General features: G+C 40.9%; 2 protein-coding genes across 5 annotated transcripts in view; both read right to left on the bottom strand.

The window, feature by feature from the left end:
* The window catches only part of LOC116049247, a 28,372-nt gene extending 23,290 nt beyond the window's left edge, over positions 1 to 5,082 (bottom strand). For 2 of the 4 annotated variants that reach the window (XM_031298726.2, XM_031298730.2), the window contains exon 1: positions 4,603 to 5,082. In XM_031298726.2, the coding sequence (XP_031154586.1) occupies positions 4,603 to 5,010 (408 nt within the window). In that variant the 5' untranslated portion in view covers positions 5,011 to 5,082. Of the gene's footprint in view, positions 1 to 4,313; positions 4,338 to 4,602 lie in introns of those variants that run through there. The other 2 variants (XM_036006283.1, XM_031298731.2) reach the window with 1 other exon arrangement.
* A 9,515-nt stretch (positions 5,083 to 14,597) lies between these two features.
* On the bottom strand, positions 14,598 to 16,710 carry LOC116049786 (vegetative cell wall protein gp1-like). Its single transcript, XM_036006282.1, has 5 exons — positions 16,058 to 16,710; positions 15,876 to 15,962; positions 15,663 to 15,776; positions 15,318 to 15,575; positions 14,598 to 15,210 (listed from the first exon to the last, which is right to left on the bottom strand). The coding sequence occupies exons 1-5, from the start codon at positions 16,202 to 16,204 to the stop codon at positions 14,731 to 14,733; spliced, it is 1,086 nt and encodes a 361-aa protein (XP_035862175.1). The 5' UTR covers positions 16,205 to 16,710; the 3' UTR covers positions 14,598 to 14,730.
* Positions 16,711 to 20,653: the final 3,943 nt, after the last annotated feature.

Genomic DNA, 20,653 nt, shown 5'->3' with positions numbered 1-20,653 from the left:
AGGAACAGCGCCATCCTGTAGCATCAGTTTACCCGCTAATCCAGTTTTGTATTGGCCCAGGTTTTTAAGAGTCGGGTGTGAAGTGCCGTAAACAAACCCACAGGTTAGTCTTTTCTTGTTGGCTGAGAGACAGGGTCTTTTTCCACTTTTGCCTAGTGCTTGGCTCTTTAGGCAAGCCAAAGAAAAATAACTTTTCCTCACACCCGAAGAAACATTTTTTTTCGAGACATTGTTCCAGCCGATGTGCTAAAGAGAAATTTATGCTTCTGCGGAGGCTCCACACCTGAAGTTTATATTTGTGCGTTTGTGTGTGCATCGATCTCTTCAAAAGAATAGCAGGACTTTCGATACTCGACCGTGGCTTGGTAGCGTTGCATTTCCCCCTACTCATTTCCAGGTTCTCCTCTCCTAATCAAACTTTCCTGGGAACAGGGCATTCTTAGCCTGGATGCCAGCTGAATTTAGTCCCGCGCACAACATTTGAGGTCGGGACGTTCATCAATCAAATCGAGGTTATTCTCATAGTCATATCATATCATATTACTGGCGATTTTGGAATCTCTTCCCAGATCTACTGCAGCGAATATGATGGTATAAGTGAGCACTACATCACAGCCACATACAAAAAAAGAAATTTAAGAAAATATAATGATTGCAAGATTGTGTCGAGGTAGTTTCGATCTCACAAGGGCAAAAACATATAATCACCTGTTAACAGCAGCTCTACGCTGTGAGCTACGAAGCTCATGGATTTTCTGCTTTCCAGTCATGTATTAATTAACTACCTGGGTTTAGTTTAGAAAATACCTGAACGTATTTCACGTTTCTTTCCTCGCGGCTACGGCTATATTGACCACTGTAGCCTACATTACAGCCCCCTACGACACTACACAGGTCTATGGTAAAAACATTTTTTTTTAAATAGTGACGATCTAACTCAGATAAAACTGTAAACATACAGTACGAGCCGAGGGAGCCACTGAGCCAGGAAAAGTCTAATACATACAGGTGGTAATATTATACCCACAAGTTTTGAAGGCATGGACGTAATGATTTACAGTAAAGCTTAATTTTGTGTATATGACTATATTGAATAGTAAAACATACCTTGTGTTTGCAAAACGTGCTAGCAATACAGCGTTATTTGAGCTTGTGTGTCTATCGAATGATTCTATCCAAAGCGATGTTCTAATCATAGACTGTTAATATTTACAGTCTATGGTTCTAATCAAACTCCAACACAGCATAACGTTATTTAAATTATTTAAGGAGCATCGAGCTCGGGCGATATATGTTTCTCTCTGGGTTCAATAAGTGCGCCCCTCGTGGACACAATACAACAGTGCCTAAGCCCAGGGTAACAAGTTGTTTTAGCTTTTCATGTGGCTCAGTGTTAGCTTGTCCGAGTTATATCGTCACTGTTTAACAGTATTTATAGTCATATGTGTAATGTTGTAGGGCCTGTAATGTAATGGTAATATAGCCGTAGCCGCGAGAAAAGAATCATGATAAATACGATTGTGTATTTTCTAAGAGTAACGGTTTTCTACAGCCTATGGGAGTAACCAGGGGTCCGTTTCAGAAAGCAGGTTTAGTGAAAACTCTGAGTTTGTTAACCCTGAGATGAGGGAAACTCTGGGTTTTCTGTTTCAGAAAGAGAGGTAACTTAACCTCAGAGTCAGTTACTATGATAACTGAGTCTGTGAACCTAACCTGGTCGGGAGCAGGTTTTCTTCAATTAACCTCGAGTTTCTCTCAGTCTCCTCCCTCTGACACAGCGCTCTTTCATTTCCTCATTCATTCAGTCATTCGGTATCAGGCGCATTTTAGCGCAGTTTATCTGCATGAATAAAAAAAATTGTGTTGGTTTATTAACCGTGTTAGGCAGACTATAATTATAATAATAAATATTTTTTTTTTTCTGAAAACATGGCATTTCCTTTTGTAGACGATCCCATTGATGAAGAAGCTGTATTACTTCTGCTTTATTTCGCAGGGAGTTATATGTCGGGAGATGATACTGAAACCCCGACACTTTCATTTCCAGATAACTTACTATTTGAGCGGTATCGTTTTTCTTCCCAGTCTATCAGTTATGTAGCCTACATAACCTTATCCGTCCTCATATCACTAACGTCACCCATCGTGGACATGCTCTACATCCCAGCAGATTATTTGTGTTGCATTACGTTTTTTTACAAACGGCAGTTTTCTTTACAACATTGGTGATGTGGAGCATATTAGTAAAGCCACTGTAGCAAAGCGCCGTCAGAAGAGTGTGACTCGCTCTGAAACGCGTTTTAAACGTTTTTGTAGTGTTCTCTGGACACGAACCAGTAAGAGCCATCAAAAGGAGTTCCACAGTATTGCAAGTAAATGATGTAAAGCTTTTGAAATAAAAGATTATGAATTATAATTCTGTTAATGATGGTGCTGCAGCCTCAGTGGGATTAGTAGGCATAGTAGGCCTACTTTTTCGTCTGCAAAGCACCTAAATGAAATAGATTATAGGTTCAATACCATTTCACCAGTAATATTAGGCTATACTTATGATTAAATATGATATCAATCAATCAAATTTTATTTATATAGCACTTTACAGCAACCAGCAGGTATCCAAAGTGCTTAACATCGAAACCAAGAATAAAAACACATATCATACAATAGAAAGAAAGAACATAGAAAACAGTAAAATCAGAAATAGTTACAAAGAAACAGAAGAATGAAATTGTCACACCACTGCTACGTATTAAAAGCCAGACTAAACAGATACGTTTTAAGTTTGGACCTAAAAAGAGCTACATCTGTAATAGTGCGGATATCAGGGGGTAACTTGTTCCAGAGTCTCGGAGCAGCAACTGCAAAAGCCTGGTCACCCCACTGTTTATATCTAGACCTTGGCACTTCTAAAAGTCGCTGGTTTGAAGAACGCAATGACCGGTTGTGCTCCCGCAAAGTTAAAATTTCAGACAAATACTCCAGGGCCAGACCATTTAAGGCCTTGAAAGCAAACAATAAAATCTTAAAATCGATTCTAAAACGCACAGGGAGCCAATGAAGGGTGTAGAGAACAGGAGTGATATGTGCACGTCTAGATGTGTTTGTTAAAAAGCGAGCAGCTGCATTTTGCACAAGATATACACTGTATTGGAATATACGCATTTACTCTAGCAGCAATTTTCTCCCACGCAAATTCTCTCTCTTTTGCAGCAGCTGCTGTGTTGTTTTTTTTATCTCGCTGTACGCATGAGTATTTCCGCCGACCAGTTTGTTACCATGGTGAATTGTAGTATCATGGCTCCATTCATGCTGCCTTTTTATTGTGGTGGTGCACGCGAGTGAACCTACTCTGAGAAATAAAGTTTGATTGAGTTGATTGAACCAACTCATATCAGCTGTTCTGAAACCGAAAACTCAGCGTTTCCCATCTCAGGGTAAATCAACTCAGAGCTCAGGGTTAGACTCAGAGTTTGTTAAACCTCCTTCCTGAAACGGGCCCCAGTTGTTTCAGACAAAACCAAAACGAACTGTTACCTGGATGCTGACGTAGTTGAGTAATGCCTACTGGAAACAAAAGTCAACAGCGTTCGAGTAGCTCGCAGCGTAGAGGTGCTTACATGAAGAGTATGTATTTTTGCTTTCGACAGTTCGAAACCAGCTCAACGCAAACTTGCAACTATTGTATTTTCTTAAATTTATTTTTTGTATGTGGCTGCGATGTAGTGCTCATTCATTAGAGATGGTCCGATACCATTTTTTGCTTCCCGATACCGATTCTGATACCTGCACTTACGTATTGGCCGATACCGAGCACCGATCCGATATCAGTGTGTCATATATTTTATTATGTTTTAACAACTGTATACTACTATCCCTGTATGGATGCGATATGATTTCTATCTTTGTTGACGGTCTGGCTCAGGTTAAACTCTTTGTGAAACATGAACAATGAACGCCACAGAACTTTCTTTTATTCTCCAGTTTGACAGTCAGTTATAACGGAAAAAGAACATAAATAAACTATTTTAACGTAGATTTTCTTTAGGGCTTTATCACGTGGTATCGGATCGGTACATAAACTCCAGTACTTTCCGATACCGGTACCAGCGTTTTAGGCAGTATCGGATCGGCACATCTCTATATTCATACAATCATATTCGCAGCAATAGATATGAGATGCGACCTGAAAATCGCCAGTAATGTGTTTGTGATTGTGTGACGAATCTGGCGATAGAGGCAGAAACAACTGCTGCTGTTAGGTTAACACAATATACGGAAACCAGTTAGTGTTTAAACTAGTAGGGACATAACACCATAGACAGTATATAAAAGCATAACACCGGCAAAGACCGTTTACACTCATCTTCTTCTTCCAGCGTGCGTGCAGTTGAGTTCTGTTGACAACTATGCGTCGCACAACATACGTCACATACTCCCTTGCTCTGATTGGTTGTAGGCCTAAAAACCATATCATAACCTTTCTTTTATTGTCTACGATCATAACTGATGTTGCTCCCAGAGTAACTGGTGGGCAACATGTCTGTAATGAAAATCAGGCTGTTACTGGATGTTAAAACATATGTAACGATACAACTAACATACCTCGGTGATGCTGCGTTGAATATTAGCTCTTCCAGGACTTGCAGGGTTATGGCAGAACTTGTTCAAGGCTCTGGGTGTCTTCGACAGAGAAGACTCACGGTCTCGTTTATCTGAACGACCTGTCATCGTTTCTACTGCGGAAGCTTCCTCGTTCTCTTCATCCTCCACCCACCTCCAGTACACCGGCAAGTCACGTTCAAGTCTCGTTAAAAGGGTGAGACACCGCTGACAAATTCTGTTCGACTTGGCCGGTGTTTTAACTACCGCCACTCCAACATGCAGTAGTCTCTCGGCAATACTTTGGGGTTTCTTCTGTTTTTCGAAGATGCTTGATGAATGTGTAAGCACGCCCGCAATTCTCATATTCTTTTCGCAAAAACGGCAACAGTCGTTGGGCTCCATTACCATAACATTTGTTGGCTTATAGGAATCTCTCCATCAAACTTTTCCACAACACACCATACGCGGAACACTTTTTAAAAAAAAAAATTTCGGAACACTCCATGGATGTATTTCCGTCGCTCTGACTGCGTCACCTTCTTCGTTGCTCTGGTTGGTTGTAGCGCTATCCTATTGCGTGCAGAGGGAATTTGAAAGACAACCGTTTGTCCCGCCCCTCGGATCAAGACAGGCTGCAGCCTAATTAAAATTTATTAAAAACATAGATTGTAAAGACCATAGACTGTATATAAGAATGGACCAACAAATCCCGTTGCTCTGGACGGAGACCAGTGAAGGCCGTTAGAAGCACTTTTCCGGTGAGCGCTGAGCGTTACTGCGCAGCCTCCAACTGAGAGAGACGACGTAAATGTGACGTGAGCAACGTGTATGAAAGTTGGAAGTCTTCTGGTATCTGTGCCAAGAGAAATCTCAATCATTCCCAATCTTGCAGAGACGGAGAGCGTAGGTATATGTAAAGAGATAACATGGACACAGGCTAATTATTGCTAACTAAAATGCTAGTTAACATTAGTAATTAAACTTAAACAGCTAATGTAAGTCTAAACTGCCTGCGAGCTTCTCCTGTACTATACGGTAATTCCTCTACTATGCGACAGTAAGTCGCGTGGTTATGACACAATCGTTAGCCTATTTTTACAAAAACGTCTGCTACGGAGCCATAACGTGAGGTACAAGGTAATGGAGCCTTTTATACATTGTCGTGTTTCTTTAGAAATAAACAATGGACAAATAAAGTCTTTAAACGCTTCAGATGTAAAGTTATTCGCTGTCAAAGTGACGCCAAAATGAATGGCAGTCAATGGAATGCTAACGGGGGGTGATCGCTTTGTAGCATCAAAATGGCGCCATAGGAGATTCGAGCTCTGAAGCGAAGCTTACCCCCTTGGTAAAGACAGTGTCGGTACACGATCCGTTCTGCCTGCACGATCCGTTCTGCACATGCGCAAAATGTTCGCGCATGCGCGGTTGTACGAGGATTTACGACACTGCACGATCTGTTCCACGCTTCCGGTCGACAGCCAAGCTAACGTTAGTTTAGCTAACAGCTAATTCGGCTAACTGCTAGCTGAGACAGCATGTAATAACTTTAAAAGACCCTCAAAATAAAACTTGAAAATAAACGTTGACATATATAACAGCTGTTACGTCAGTTCTACTTTACTTGTGCTCATTTAAAATACAATCACTCAATACTTGTCTTTATTGTTATTACTGTGAAGTCTTAATTTAGCTGTAGCCTGCTTTTCCCATTACGTTTGAGTTAACGTTATTTTAGACTGAATCTAGCTGTCAGCTAGCGGTTAGCCGAATTAGCTGTTAGCTAAACTAACGTTAGCTTCCCGGTGGAGGCTAGCCATAGGCTAGCGTGGAACAGATCGTGCAGGTCGTATGGATACGTAAAACAGTATTATCTTGCGCATGTGCAGAACGGATCGTGCAGGCAGAACGGATCGTGTACCGACAGACAGCATGGATGTATTAAGAGAACTGGATACAGTGTTCGGCGGGGAGCCCCGTACATTCCAATGAGAGTGCTCAAGAGCGCTGTCACTGCCCGATGTGAGTCGAGTGCAGATGTGAGTCGCGCATGCGTCACTTTGCGACAAGTAGCCTACAAGATGCTAACGGCTTTTTGAGCTAACACACAGTCTATGAGCAAACTTAGCAATCAAACAATCATAGATAGCTAAAACGTTTTTGAAATGACTGCTGCTGCTGCCTACAAGTTAGCAATCAAACACAATAAAGGCTGTCACTTAATGGCGTTTTGAGCTAACGTTAGCAATCAAACAGTCATAGATAGCCAAAACGTTTTTGAAATGACTGCTAGCTAAAAGTTAGCAATCAAACACAACAAAGGCTGTCACTTGAATGGCATTTTGAGCTAACGTTAGCAACCAAACAGTCATAGATAGCTACAACATTTTTGAAATGATTACCATCTTCTGTTATTGTATGTAAAGAGAAACGTTTATTATTTTATAGATTTCACAAATTTCAGTATGACACGTTATGCCGTAAACAGTTTAAATCTGAGCATGCGCGACTCACATCTGCACTCGACTCACATCGGGCAGTGACAGCGCATAAAGCAAACATGGAGCTCGGCTCTTCCGCATTGTTGGCCCATAACAATGGTTGGCTCACAATGGGCATGCGCATTAGCAACAATTTGTTTGTGTTGTCGTAGCAACCGGTAGCAACATGCGCGTTCATGAGCTCCTCTCTCGTGTCTCGTACATAGTGGCGAACTCATGAACTCGCCGTTTTCATTGTCTAAAATATTCACTAACGTTAAACATTGTGTTTTCGTTGTTCCCGATCGTTTACATGCTTAGCTAAATAAACGATAGATGTATTTAGCTAGACAACCAAGGAGATTTAATAATTATGTTGTGCTACTAGCTAGCTAATAACTAGCGCTAGCAGTTAGCCTGCAGTTTTGTGAACAGAGCTCATTCATGGCTTCAGCTCTCATCCACGTTACAAGCTTTACAGCATACAGCCCTCGGATGTATCATAAGAGAGAACCAAGGCGATGTAATCACTATGTCTGTAGTAACGTTATGTAGGCATATAACTAGCTATGTATAGATCTTAATAGAGACATGCTAGCTACCCCTGATGTTAGCAACTAGCTAGCTAGCCGATAGCCCGCCAGTTTGGGAAACGCTAATGACGTTACATCCACGTAGCTAACAGGCTTTACAGCATAGCTACATACATCCCTCAGATGTATCATAACTTCATAAGATAATACCATGGACGTATTAATAGAACACATGGTGAATTACAACCATTAGCTATATCCATTATTACAGCTAGCTACATGAGCTCAGGAGAACAGTCATGTAAGCGGGCGGGCGCAGTCCCGCGGCTCTGCTTGCGTCCACTATGCGCGTTCATCATGACAAATTTAAGAATTCTGGATTTGCTTCTAGTGAATGTTAAAAATGTTAAAAACGTGACGTTTTAAACAAGGACCCTTTCAGTGTTCGGGCTGGTAAGTTGATATACCCAGAAACAAATTATCCGCTGAAATATAGACGTTTCTTTCGCCATGGAAAGTCTATGTGAAAAGTCTTTCTGGGCCATGGGGTGCAGTACCACCGTTATCCGCTAAGCCCATGGTGGCTTTTAGACTCGGCGCTCTTCCTGGGGGCTTGAAAGACAGTAGTGTGTTCATGTTTACATTAATACATCCATGGTTTACATGCGGGCGCCATCTTGGAAAACAGTCATGAGTGTCGGTACACGATCCGTTCTGCCTGCACGATCCGTTCTGCACATGCGCAAAATGTTCGCGCATGCGCGGTTGTACGAGGATTTACGACACTGCACGATCTGTTCCACGCTTCCGGTCAACAGCCAAGCTAACGTTAGTTTAGCTAACAGCTAATTCGGCTAACCGCTAGCTGATTGTAGCGGTCTGCCGTTAGCCTCCACAGGCAAGCTAACGTTAGTTTAGCTAACAGCTAATTCAGCTAACTGCTAGCTGAGACAGCATGTAATAACTTTAAAAGACCCTCAAAATAAAACTTGAAAATAAACGTTGACATATATAACAAACATCTAACATATATAACAGCTGTTACGTCAGTTCTACTTTACTTGTGCTCATTTAAAATACAATCACTCAATACTTGTCTTTATTGTTATTACTGTGAAGTCTTAATTTAGCTGTAGCCTGCTTTTCCCATTACGTTAACGTTATTTTAGACTGAATCTAGCTGTCAGCTAGCGGTTAGCCGAATTAGCTGTTAGCTAAACTAACGTTAGCTTCCCGGTGGAGGCTAGCCATAGGCTAGCGTGGAACAGATCGTGCAGGTCGTATCCTCGGTAAAACAGTATTATCTTGCGCATGTGCAGAACGGATCGTGCAGGCAGAACGGATCGTGTACCGACAACGAGCAGTCAAATTACGAACGCTGCGAATTGAGCTATGTTACTGGTTGCACGGCGTTTTCCAAGATGGCGCCCACATGTAAACATGAACACTACTGTCTTTACAATCTATTCTTTTAATAAACTGTCTGTACACTTACAAAGTTCTCAGTGCTTCAGTTTACAGCCCTACACTCAATGACATTCATACTAATTAAACCCATTCCCACATTTTCAACTATTCCTACTACTTCACCTACTTCTTACACATTTAAGCCAGCAATACAGTTTAGCGTCAACCTTTAAACATACAACATTCACACCGCAGTTTCTTCAGAAATTGCATACTCTAGTAACTTTTAGTTACCTCTTTCAAATTCCTGTGTCCAGGTGTTACAGCTGATACATTGTTTTAATCAAATCATATAACCAATTTTTCAAATTAGTTAACCCTCTGAGGACACACACACACACATCATAAGTTTGTTTGTTTGCAAAAGAGATTTGAGGAATTTCAAAAAGCGAACATCACCGTTTGAGATTAAACCAACTTATCTCTTCACTAGTGCTGTCAAACAATTAAAATATTTAATCGTGATTAATCGCATTAATGTCATAGTTATCTCACAACTAATCGCACATTTTTATCTATTCTAAATGTCCCATTATTTTTTCTCATTTTAATGCTCTTATCAACATGGAAAAGTGGATCGGCTTGCTTTGTGCAAATGTTTTTTTTATTGAAAACAACATTGGCATTACTGTAGTATTCAATTTCACAATAACATTCTCACATGGAGCACATAATCTCTCACACAATGTTACACTGTCCATCAATAAAAGGGTGGAAAAAGACAAGACCCCAAAACAGCCCCTTCAACAGCCCTTTCTGAAGGATCAAAACAGGGCGATACAAAATAATATTACAATGTGCACATGTAAGGTAAACTAGGACTCAGCCTATAGTGCAGTTAAACCATGGCTTAATACTTCTTTTTCTTAAGTTCGCTTTGAACGTAGCAGTCATACTACTGCTCTATATTCATCAGAGGCTCATCAACCCAGCCTCTTATGTCAGAAAGAATGAACAGTAACGGTTAGCAATAAAAGGTAAGCCTACTACTTCTTTGCTTTGAGCCAGTTACTCAAACAGACAAGCCTGTTGACATTTTCATACATCAGGGAAGCTCGCTTCTTTTGTACAACATGCCAAGACAGTGAAAACAACCTTTCAGAAGGTACTGATGTGGCTGGTGTTGCTAACTACTTACTTGCTAAGCGCAAGGCGGGCCATTTCACTGTGTGCCCCTTCATGTGTGGACCACCAATCCTGGGGACAGTCATCCATGCCAGTAAGAGGCTTTGCCTTGTAGCGTAAACTTTCCATTCAGAATCTTACTGGCGTCCATTTCGGCGTCTCGCACTCTCCATCCACTCAAAATGTAACGTTAGCGAACGTTAACCTACTACTCTTTGGCCGGCTCGCAGGCCCAAACAAGTGTGTGTGGCGTGCCTGTTGTTTTGTTTCCGGTCTAACTAGATACTGTTGTGTATGGTTTCATGGCGATGCGCTAAAGAGAGAAAGTCGCTGATTTTCAACCCTTCTGAAGCGAGTCATCCAGTGGAGTTCTGCCAGCGTGAAACTCCGGTTACTAGAGCCGTGCATCTGCATGTTTGGCTGAGCTGATTGAAAATCAGCAAACTTTCTCTTACATTACCAGCTAACGCTAGCTGGCTAGCTTGGTTGGCAGAACGCTGAACAAGACATTTCTAGGTGACAAAAGTGATTTGAAACGATTGAGACCATAAATAAAAAAATAAAAAACGTAACAAATTAAGTGAGAAGTAGGCTCATTTCCTCATTGACTTCTATAGAATAGCTAATTTAGTTGTAATTACTGGAAGATATCTTTCTGTTTCACACTGTCCAAGAGAAAACCTTTAACATGCTGTACTGCTAATGATGATGTGTGTGTTATTTCAGGTAAAGGTGGGAAACAGCCTGGGCATGCGTACGGGGGCGGCCCTCAGCTCTATGGACGGTACGATTGGTCGCTGTGTGGGCAACAGTCTGGAGGTGATTGAGTGTCTGGAAACGCTGAAGGGGAAAGGACCCGACGACCTAATGGAGCCGGTCACAACTCTGGGTAACAACTTTATTCTGTAGCTTAAAGAACCCTTTAAAGTCATGGTTTAGATGCTAGTTGTTTAAGCCACAGCTTGACGTATCAGCGGCATTTAGTAGATCCGCATGGTGCTCCTTCAGCTCAGCAGCAGTTGGTGGTTCAGTTATCCGAAAATAGGAGACTGTGAGCCGGGTACAGAGCCAGTCATTTCGGCAGAGATTACGGTTAAGTAAGTAATGAAATGACTAGTTAAGAAAAGAACTAATGCTAGTCCCTGTCGCTGCCATGTTGTTTGTTACCCTGGAAATCCAGAGTTCTTGCGAGAGCACAATTTGAATTTGCTCAGCAAGTCACTCTGGCATTGAGTAATGATGCTCATTAACTATGCCCTTGTAGCCGAGCTGCACCAATCACATCGGTGTATCTGGTAGATACGAGCTAAACAGATGACGACAGCGCTGCAACGTCCAAGTCATTAGTAACAAGTGCAACGTGCACTTGCGGCTTACAATGACTTACAAAGATACATAACAATTACAAGTGTATGCACTATACAGGATTAACCCTATTATACTTTATCGACAGGAATTGATAGGTCAAACAGCAAACAGCCACCCACAAATAGTCTATAAACAAAGCATAAGGCTAACTGGAAGGCTCACAGCTCGTTGCTCACAACATTGTGACAACTGCAGCTGATTGCAGACCACGCCCATCTCCACACAGCGAAATATCGATTTACAGTACTCTTAAACAGACGGAGTGTAGAAACAATGGCGCCACAGCACAAAAACGTCAGATTACTCCACGTTAGGACAAATAAGCTCATGTTCAAAGTGCGAAAACAAAAGTTTAACCATCATAAAATAGCTAGGTCTAACTTTTTGCAAATGGAAGTCACGGCTCTCGCGAAAAAGGTGAAAACTGACCAAAAGGAGGTGAAAGAGCTGAAAACCCAACTCCAGTTAAGCCAAGATGACACAGAGAGCTTTACCTGTAATCAGGCTGACTTGTTGGAGTTAGTTGAGAGATTGAGAAAATACGAAGACAAGAAGATGGCGGAGGAGAAGGCCAAGCAAAGAGACAAGCTACTGATCGTCGAGGAGCAGAAGGAAAAACTAGCGGCCGAGTTGGAAGAACTCAGGGCTACATTACCCCGAATGGAGATGGAAAACAAAAAGGTAGTGGAGAACTTGAAAAAACAGCTAGGAGAAAGAGACAATCTCATTGCTAGAGAAAATAAGATAAAGGATGAAACACAAATGGAAGAATTAATGGAGCGCAAAGAACTGGAGATGATTATTGAAAAGCTGAAGAAGAAGAAGAAAGATCTTACCGGAAAAGTTTCGGCATTAGAGAATGCGGTCAAAGACAAACAAAATGTAATTGAAAACAGAAATCTGGAGATATCTGGTTTAGTGAGGGACAATAAACAATTAAAACAGGATGGGGCTAAAGAAAAGGAAAACAACGCTGTTCTACGTGATAAAGTAAACGGGTTGAAAGGCATACTCAAAGCCATCAAGGAAGATTTGACGGCACAGCCTGAGCTCAAATCGACACGGGCTGAGCTCAAAAAAACGAGAAAGGAGCTGAACAAGGCCAACCGAGAGAACGCCAACCTGGGTGCAACCATCACACATCTCAAACACTGTGATGCAGACCTGATTAAGGCTTATCTTATAAAAGCGGTTCCCGATAGTGACGTAACAATCAGCCATTACAGAAAGCGCCTCGAAGCCTTGAAATATTACCAAGAATTGAATTTTAAGAGAAGAGAGCAGGAACACATAGCCTTAACTAAAATAATCAACAAGAAGACGATGGAGCAGCACAACATAACAAAAGAACTCAAAGAAACAAAACGGCTTCTTGAAAAGGCAAAAAAGCCGCCACTGCAGAAAATAATGTCGTGGATAAATAAGAAAGTGCTACGAAAAAACATCAATGTCGAACCATCATCTCTTCTCCCAGGTGACAGCCAGCCACCGGTCCTCCCCGATGACAATATCGTGTCATCTGTGTATTCCTGTACAAATGCCACGATATCATCATCTACGCAGACACATCAATACATGGACGGTGTCATTCACGTGAGGCCGTATCATTTAGGGATCAGTGATCTCCCAAAAGTTGACTGCTAAAACTCCCCTTAACCTGTTAACACCCGCGTTGATCGCGTGGTGCAGCATGTCAGGGCCACATGGTGGATCCGTGAGAGGTTACGCTGAATGCTTCGGTTTTCTCCTGTGATAATTACACTCAATTTCAAATAAAATGAACAACTTCAGCTCAATATCTGTTCTTGTATTTCCTGTATCTGTGATACCTCATGTATGATTTAAATATTTGAAACCTTCAAAGAGGTATGCATACGTCTTTTCTAAATACCCAGCACCAAACCGCAGACAGCGTTAGCTACTCGCTGGTAAACACAGTTCATTTCCCCTGGTGGAGTTAGTGAATGATGGAGTTATGTGGAAACATCCAAATAGACTCCAAATCAACATTGCAAAATGTTTCTCATTTCTTATAAAAATAGCAGTTCAATATTGTGGAGAAAGATAATGTCTCAATAATATTTTTTTTTATATATATATTTTTTTTCCCCAAAAGCGATATAGTGTAGAGTATATGTATGTAAGTAAACAATCCCCCACGTGGGGTGCGTTCTTGTGATTGGCTAAAACAAGGGAGATATTTGATTGGTTGTAGATCATTCCCTATTTAAAAAAAGGCATTTGTGTGTCGAGCCAAGTCAGGGCAGTCTCAAAATTCACACACAAATGCAATGAAGTTCACAGACCGCAAGCAGTTTGTAAATCAAGATATATTTGTGTGTGCATCAGAAATACATTTCTGAATCTTGTCCTGTGCATTTCTGAATCTTGTGTGCATTTGTAAATGTTTGCATTTCTGAATTGTGTGTGCATTTATGAATTTTGTATGCATTTGTGAATCTTCTGTGCTTTTTAAATTTTGTGTGTGTATTTGTGAATTTTGTGCGCATTTGTGTATCCTGTGTGTGTATTTATGAATCATGTGTGTGCATATGTGAATGTAGTGTGTGCATTTATCTTTATTGAGACTCTTTTAGCTCCATATCCGCCGAGCACGCAATGTCGTTCTCTTTTATCACCTCTCTCTTCTGTTCTGTGTCCAACACATTCTCACTACCCATCCCGTAAAATACGGACGCTTGGTCAGGTACGTTTGGCGTTATTGACGCTAAAAGTCTCCTTTAGCGTCAGATCTACACATGCTTTATCTAAACGCAACAGTTGGGTTTAGGTAAAGAACAACGGGACAGTTGGGTTTAGGGAACGTGACTGACCTGTAAGGGCTGCCCAGTCTGACTTAACAGATAGTCAACACCAAGCAGCTCTCCTATGAAAAAGAACAGATAAACATGTACACAAGCATGCACACATAATTAATAAGTTAATGGCATGTATCATGTTAAGTACATAGTTTGCTTTTGCCACTGGGAATGAAAAGTCTCACTGAATTTCAGTTTAGAAGGGTCATTACAGTCGTGTAAAAGCTATCACACACAGCCGGCGATGCGATGCGACAGTTGAATGTGACAGTGGTAATCTGCTGATTGCTGTATTACACACACTACTGGCAACACATTTTTTCAAAACTGTTTTACTCACTTGTGGGTCAGGATCAGCCGGAACATTTTCTGGTGCGGCAGGTCAAGCTGGTTGCGGACAGTCTGAGAGGTAGACAGGTAGTTCAGAGAACACACAGTGCACCTGAGTGTCTCTGTCACCATCAGGTAATACCTGTCAATGTCCAGGACCTTCCGAGCTCTCTTGTGGACACCGTAGCCCGTCAGCTGCTTCCCACACTCAGGGCAGTTTACCCTCACCTTCCACAGGTGGTAGGGCATCCACACCATCAGCCGATGGGTAAAAAAGCGATCTGGTGTTGGTGTCTGGTGGTATACGAGAGCTGGGACAGGGGGTTCGTACCACAGCTTCAAATCTTGTCGCAGTTTGCCAGAGTGGAAAATGGCGTTAGAAATCCACCTCTGGTCTTGGATGGGGATGTTTTTCCGCATCTCTGCTGGCAACCAGAAAGAAGCTGCAGCCCCAGCACTGGCCAGCTGAACTCCTCCAGGTTCATCCTGTTTAGAAGACAACAACAAATTATTAATGTATGGAATAAATAAAGGCTACACTAAGCATAACTTACACAACAGGCAGGCCAATGAACAGACACTGCTGTACTTACACAGGCTTCTGCCATGCTGGTGTTCACAGCATGGCTCGGAGTCCTCACAGAGGATGGAGAGGGGCTGGGGGTCCTCCCAGAAGACGGGGCATGGCTTGGGGTCCTCACAGAGGATGGAAAGGGGCTGGGAGTCCTCACAAAGGATGGAGACGAGCTGGGAGTCCTCACAGGGGAGGAAGAGGGGCTGGGGCTCCTCCTAGCCACTAAATTAGGTTTCACTGTGGCAGACTGTGACCCACCAAAGCGTGATTTAGTGAACTGAAAAGACAAACAATATTAATTTGATGATGCAACCAATACAAAAGCACTATTAATTAAATATGAGTTATTTAATATAATTTTCACCATTGACAAACTTGGAGGGGGGCGCCAGAAAGATGGTGGTACAGCAGCCGTTGCACCAGGGGTCGAGACCAGAGCTGCAGACTGCGAGGCTGCGGCAGGAGGCTGAGTGGTGGGCTGCTAAATCAACAGCATTTTGATGTAACAACTACAGCATTGCAGCAGACATGAGATGTAAGATTAATCAGAATGACACATCATTTTAAAACAGATCACCTTAGCACCGTGAAATCCACAATTACAGGCCACTGACCCTCCAAAAAGAGTGGTCTGTCCACAGGCCTGCATGGGGCATTTCTCAATCTGAAACAATCAGAAACCTGTTTAGCCTAGGGTATACAGTCTTACTATCGCATTGTATATTTTTCAAGTGATCATTATATATTGCTATATTTTACCTTCTGATAGAGGTCATGCCACTTCCGCCGCTTAGGGGCTGGTCTGTTGCCTCCAGAAGGCCAAACCCCTGAGCTGGCATATGCCCTCAGTCTTGCCATCCACTCTCCTTCCCCCATGGACTTGTGGCTTTTAGGCTTATTGCTCATCTAAAGGCAACATGAATATGGACAACAATATACAATGAGCATTCTTTGGACAATACACTGTGACACTACAGCACAAACACACACCTAATATGACAGCATGAAAGCTGCATTATCAAATCAATTTAAGTTACAGTAATGTAGCTAATGTTGGGTGTATGATCAGACGTTTAAATGGGTAGCAATCTAGCTAGATGATTAGCAAAGAGTAGGCTATGTCATAGTAAGTTAGTTACATATGATTTTCTATTCATAGTAATATTGAGGGTATTATATGTAGCTAGATCGTAACATTAGTTTGTTTACATGACACAAACTAGCCATAATATAGCTAGTAGTTAACCTACAGCTTGCAATATACCCAGGTGCAGATGGTTAGCTAACAACAATAATATAGTAGTAACATGGCTTTTTCTACTCATATTAATATTGAGCCTATTAACGTTTATTTATTTATCGATAGTAACGTTAACGTTAGTTTGTTTACATTTCACATGACACGAACGACCCATATTGGCTAGTGCTAGCTAGCTAGCTAGCCTACAGCTTTTTTTTTTAATATGGGTGGAAAGAAGTTGTGTACATAAAATGAATAGGTAGGGAGAGGCAGGGCAGCCCTGCCAGATGCCTCTTTGCAGCTCAAATCTCAGCGATGTCCCATTTTTTACTCTGATACAGCCTTTGCAGTACATTGTTCTAACAGGTTTACAGAAAAAATCACCAAAACCAAATTTCTCAATAGTTTGAAATATAAAGTTATGTTCTACTGTGTCAAAGGCTTTATAGAAGTCCAAGAAAAAGATAAAACTATCATCAGGACATAAAAATGAATAATCAACTATATATAAGACAAGCCGAATATTGTTTGAGATATGTCTTTTTCTCATGAATCCTGATTGGACTTCATCAATAATAGAGTCTAAAACACTTTTTAATCTTTTTACAATAATTGAGGCAAAAATTTTGTAGTCAGTGTTAAGTAATGAAATAGGTCACCAATTATCAATAAACAATGGATCCTTTTTGGGTTTGGGGATTAACGTAATTAAGCCTTGGGTCAGTGAAGGAGGTAGAGAACCTTTTTCAACACTTTCCAATATTACTTCAAGTAGAAAGGGAGCTAAATCTTGTGTAAAAGCCTGATAAAACTCTGCAGAGAGGCCATCAACTCCAGGAGATTTGTTAGTTTTACAATGTTCAATTGCAGATGTGATTTCCTGCAAGGTTATAGGGTCATCGCAGAGTTTCCTATCTTCTTGAGAGATTGGTGTGACGATAAGAGGGTTCAAGAATGTAGTGGTTGATTGATGGCAATATTTTGATTTGTATAAATTTCTATAGAAGTCCGAACAGAAATCAGCAATGCTCTTCGGATTATCAGTTACAGTATCGCTAATATTAAATTGCTGGATTAAATTGAATTTCCCATGGTATCTTTCTAAGGCCATCCCTTCTTATATACAGTGTATGGGCCATCCCCGACCTTCTACTTTCCAAAATAAAAGCTTGCGTCCCCGTCTCATGCCATCCCGCCTGGTGCCGTCCGGAATAAAATATTTTAATAACATACTTTAAAAAATATCTCTTACTTTTCTAAGTAAAAGCTTCCCCGAACTTCTACTTTTCTTGCGTCGACTATCATGCTAATGAATGAAATACTTACAAATATATTTTGTGTTAAACTAAACAGTAAGATAAATGCAGACTATCATGCTAATGAATAAAATACTTTATATATTTGGTGTTTTTTAACTAAACAGTAACGACAATCATACAAATGAATAAAATACTTAAAAAAAAAAAAAATTGTCTACAAGATAAATGCAGACTATCATACTGATGAATAAAATACTTAAAAATATATATGTCCATCTATAAAATAAATGCAGATTATAGTCAAACTAAAAAATTCATTACGGCTGCAACCTGGAGCCTCCAGTCTCATGCCCTCTCGCCTTGCTGATAAGCAATTGTATTTGCAGCAATGTTTGTCCCAGTGAAGTGTGAAAACAATATAGAATATAAAAATAAAAAGCAGTCTTGGAAAGAGTGTAACATGTTTATTGTGTATTGTTGTGTATGCAGATCCTTGTTATCCCTCCTCAGGAAATCCTGCTGTTAGTTGGCAGAAATGGCTGCAGAATCCAGGGTGGGGATCCTCAGAATATACCCCCCACAGCTCACCCCGCCTTCCTCTTCCAACGTAACCTGTCGGTATAGAACAAAAGCATACTCGCATTTTGCCATGATACAGTATTTAGATTAGTTTTCTGTTTCAGACAGTCTTTTTGTCAAAAAGTGACAACTCAAACAGCCATCCAGTTTCAAAGCACATTATACAGTATACATACCCGGCATGCAGCTCTTGTATGCACAATAGCACTGGGAGCAGTTCAGCACCGACTACATTGTCCGGAATTCTTTTTTGTATTTGAAGGAGAACCTGCTCCAATTAGTCACATCTGTATTACAAAATTTTAGGATTATGAACTTTAACACTATGCTTGATGTGATAAATATGATGAAACATTTAAAGTTGGCAACTATCAAAGCATATTTGTTTACTTACAGTTAAGCCACAGAAAGTGAGCTCTTTCCTGGAAGTTTTCATCTTTGACTATGTCTCTGAACGAGGAACAGACTAGGACCAAGGTCATCAGTGTCTTATCACCATCCTGGAGGACCATCTCAAGCAATATGTCTTCCAGACAACATCTTGGAATCTGCAAAGCATATCGTAGACGAATGTCAAAATAATTTCTATAGTATTTTGTTTGTAAGCGTTGTAAGTTCAGAAACATTGATGTTATTTTATGTCTCATGCTATGGTAGTTTCTTTCTGACCTCCAGAATCCCCTCCTTGGTCAGGTCAACAGGTTCCTGAATGAACACATTTAACACTTATTTTAAGAATTCATTATGTAGACAGTTTGTAGTATTTTGACAGTAGGTATGTATACAAGGCATCAAGTTTACTTCATTCACACTAAACGACTGTTGAGGAGGGATTGTCCTGGGCCTCTTTGCCTCCTCCTTATCCTTATCTGCTATTATCTGTACACAGACAACAATTATTTAATCATCACAGGGTGCAAATAAATATTTAAATATTTAAAAGTCAGTAAAAAGTATGCATATGAAGTGGGAGGTTTGGATCCAAAATTAATCAAATTCTATAATAAATAATCCTTAGCATGCAGGTCACAACATTGTCAACAACTATCAAAATGTGATTCTTACGATTTGATCTTCATATTTCCTTTTCTGTGCCAACCTTTAAAACAGACAGATTCTCTTAAATTACATGTTAGAGATTAAGAAGAATAGTAATTTGATCTATATGTATAATTTTGGCTTTGTTACACATTTTTATGTTACAGTTGTACATGTGATAATGAAATCAGACACACCTGACAACTGAATGACCAGACAGGAGCAACAGGAACCACCATGTCCTGATTGTGTCCATGTCACCCTAGAAATACAACATTTCAAACAATGAAATCATGTTCTACAAAAACAGTGCACTGTGTACTGTAATATGTCTGTAGACTTTCTGGGCACTTACAGTTGTGAAGTCAAAATCTTTTTCATCAAATGTACGTTAACATCAGGGACACAACAATAACATCCAGAAATCAGCAAACTATATCTATGGCTAAAATTGCTACTTTAACAGTTTAAACGTTTTTCAATTGATTGCAACAAACGTGGTCACGAACTTACCCGGTGACTCCATCTGGAAAATAATTCGCGATTTCGTATTTTTGACCCTCTGAATTTACCGTTGGACACGCCTCGGTATGAGACGGGACGGCATGACATGGGACGCTCCAGGCTGCAGCCATACCCGCCTCCCTCGGATTGAGCCCTGCGTTCCCAGCATGGTTCCCAGACCCAGCATCTTCTTGATGTGGGTCTGGCTTGCCAGGCTACTGAAAACAGACTGCCTGCCGAAATACGACTGCACGCCGCTAGAGGGCAATGTTGGTCAGTCTAAGTTATGTGCACCAATATTACCATTAGCGTCACCAGGTTATTTTTGCAGGGCTTTAGTGTAGCCCCTAATGGCATAAGGCTAGTTGTTGTAGGCAACACAAAGTTTAACTTCCCGTGATGTGACGTTAACAGTCTATGTGGTTCAGGCTCAAACACACGGAGCTATGGAGCAGACCCGTGCGTCGCTTTGTGTCCGCTCTGTCTGTAAAAATAAACCCATGCCAAAAAATGACTTATCTTTCTTGGATTAAATATGCTATTGGTATTCGTAGAGTTCCTTTTATTCGTAAATTGTCATTACAAAAACACAACAGTTGGCAACACGCTTAAAGTGCATTACCGCCACCCACTATACTAGAGTGGTCTATGGTGTGGACCAGAGTTACAAAAAAACATATCAACAATACGTTTGTGGGTATTTTGCATTGTTTCTAGTCATAATTCTAATTATCT

This window comes from Sander lucioperca, chromosome 10 (genome assembly GCF_008315115.2).
Source record: "Sander lucioperca isolate FBNREF2018 chromosome 10, SLUC_FBN_1.2, whole genome shotgun sequence".
NCBI classification, from domain to species: domain Eukaryota; kingdom Metazoa; phylum Chordata; class Actinopteri; order Perciformes; family Percidae; genus Sander; species Sander lucioperca.
This window is presented reverse-complemented; position numbering and strand designations above follow the sequence as displayed.

What these genes read in the sequence shown, in the direction of transcription:
- LOC116049786 (XM_036006282.1), bottom strand. Translation starts at nt 16,204, where the DNA reads ATGAGCAATAAGCCTAAAAGCCACAAGTCCATGGGGGAAGGAGAGTGG. An exon ending in GTGGATTTCACGGTGCTAAG is followed by an intron (nt 15,777 to 15,875) that starts GTGATCTGTTTT and finishes TTGATTTAGCAG; the next exon opens with CCCACCACTCAGCCTCCTGC. An exon ending in CCAGCATGGCAGAAGCCTGT is followed by an intron (nt 15,211 to 15,317) that starts GTAAGTACAGCA and finishes TCTTCTAAACAG; the next exon opens with GATGAACCTGGAGGAGTTCA.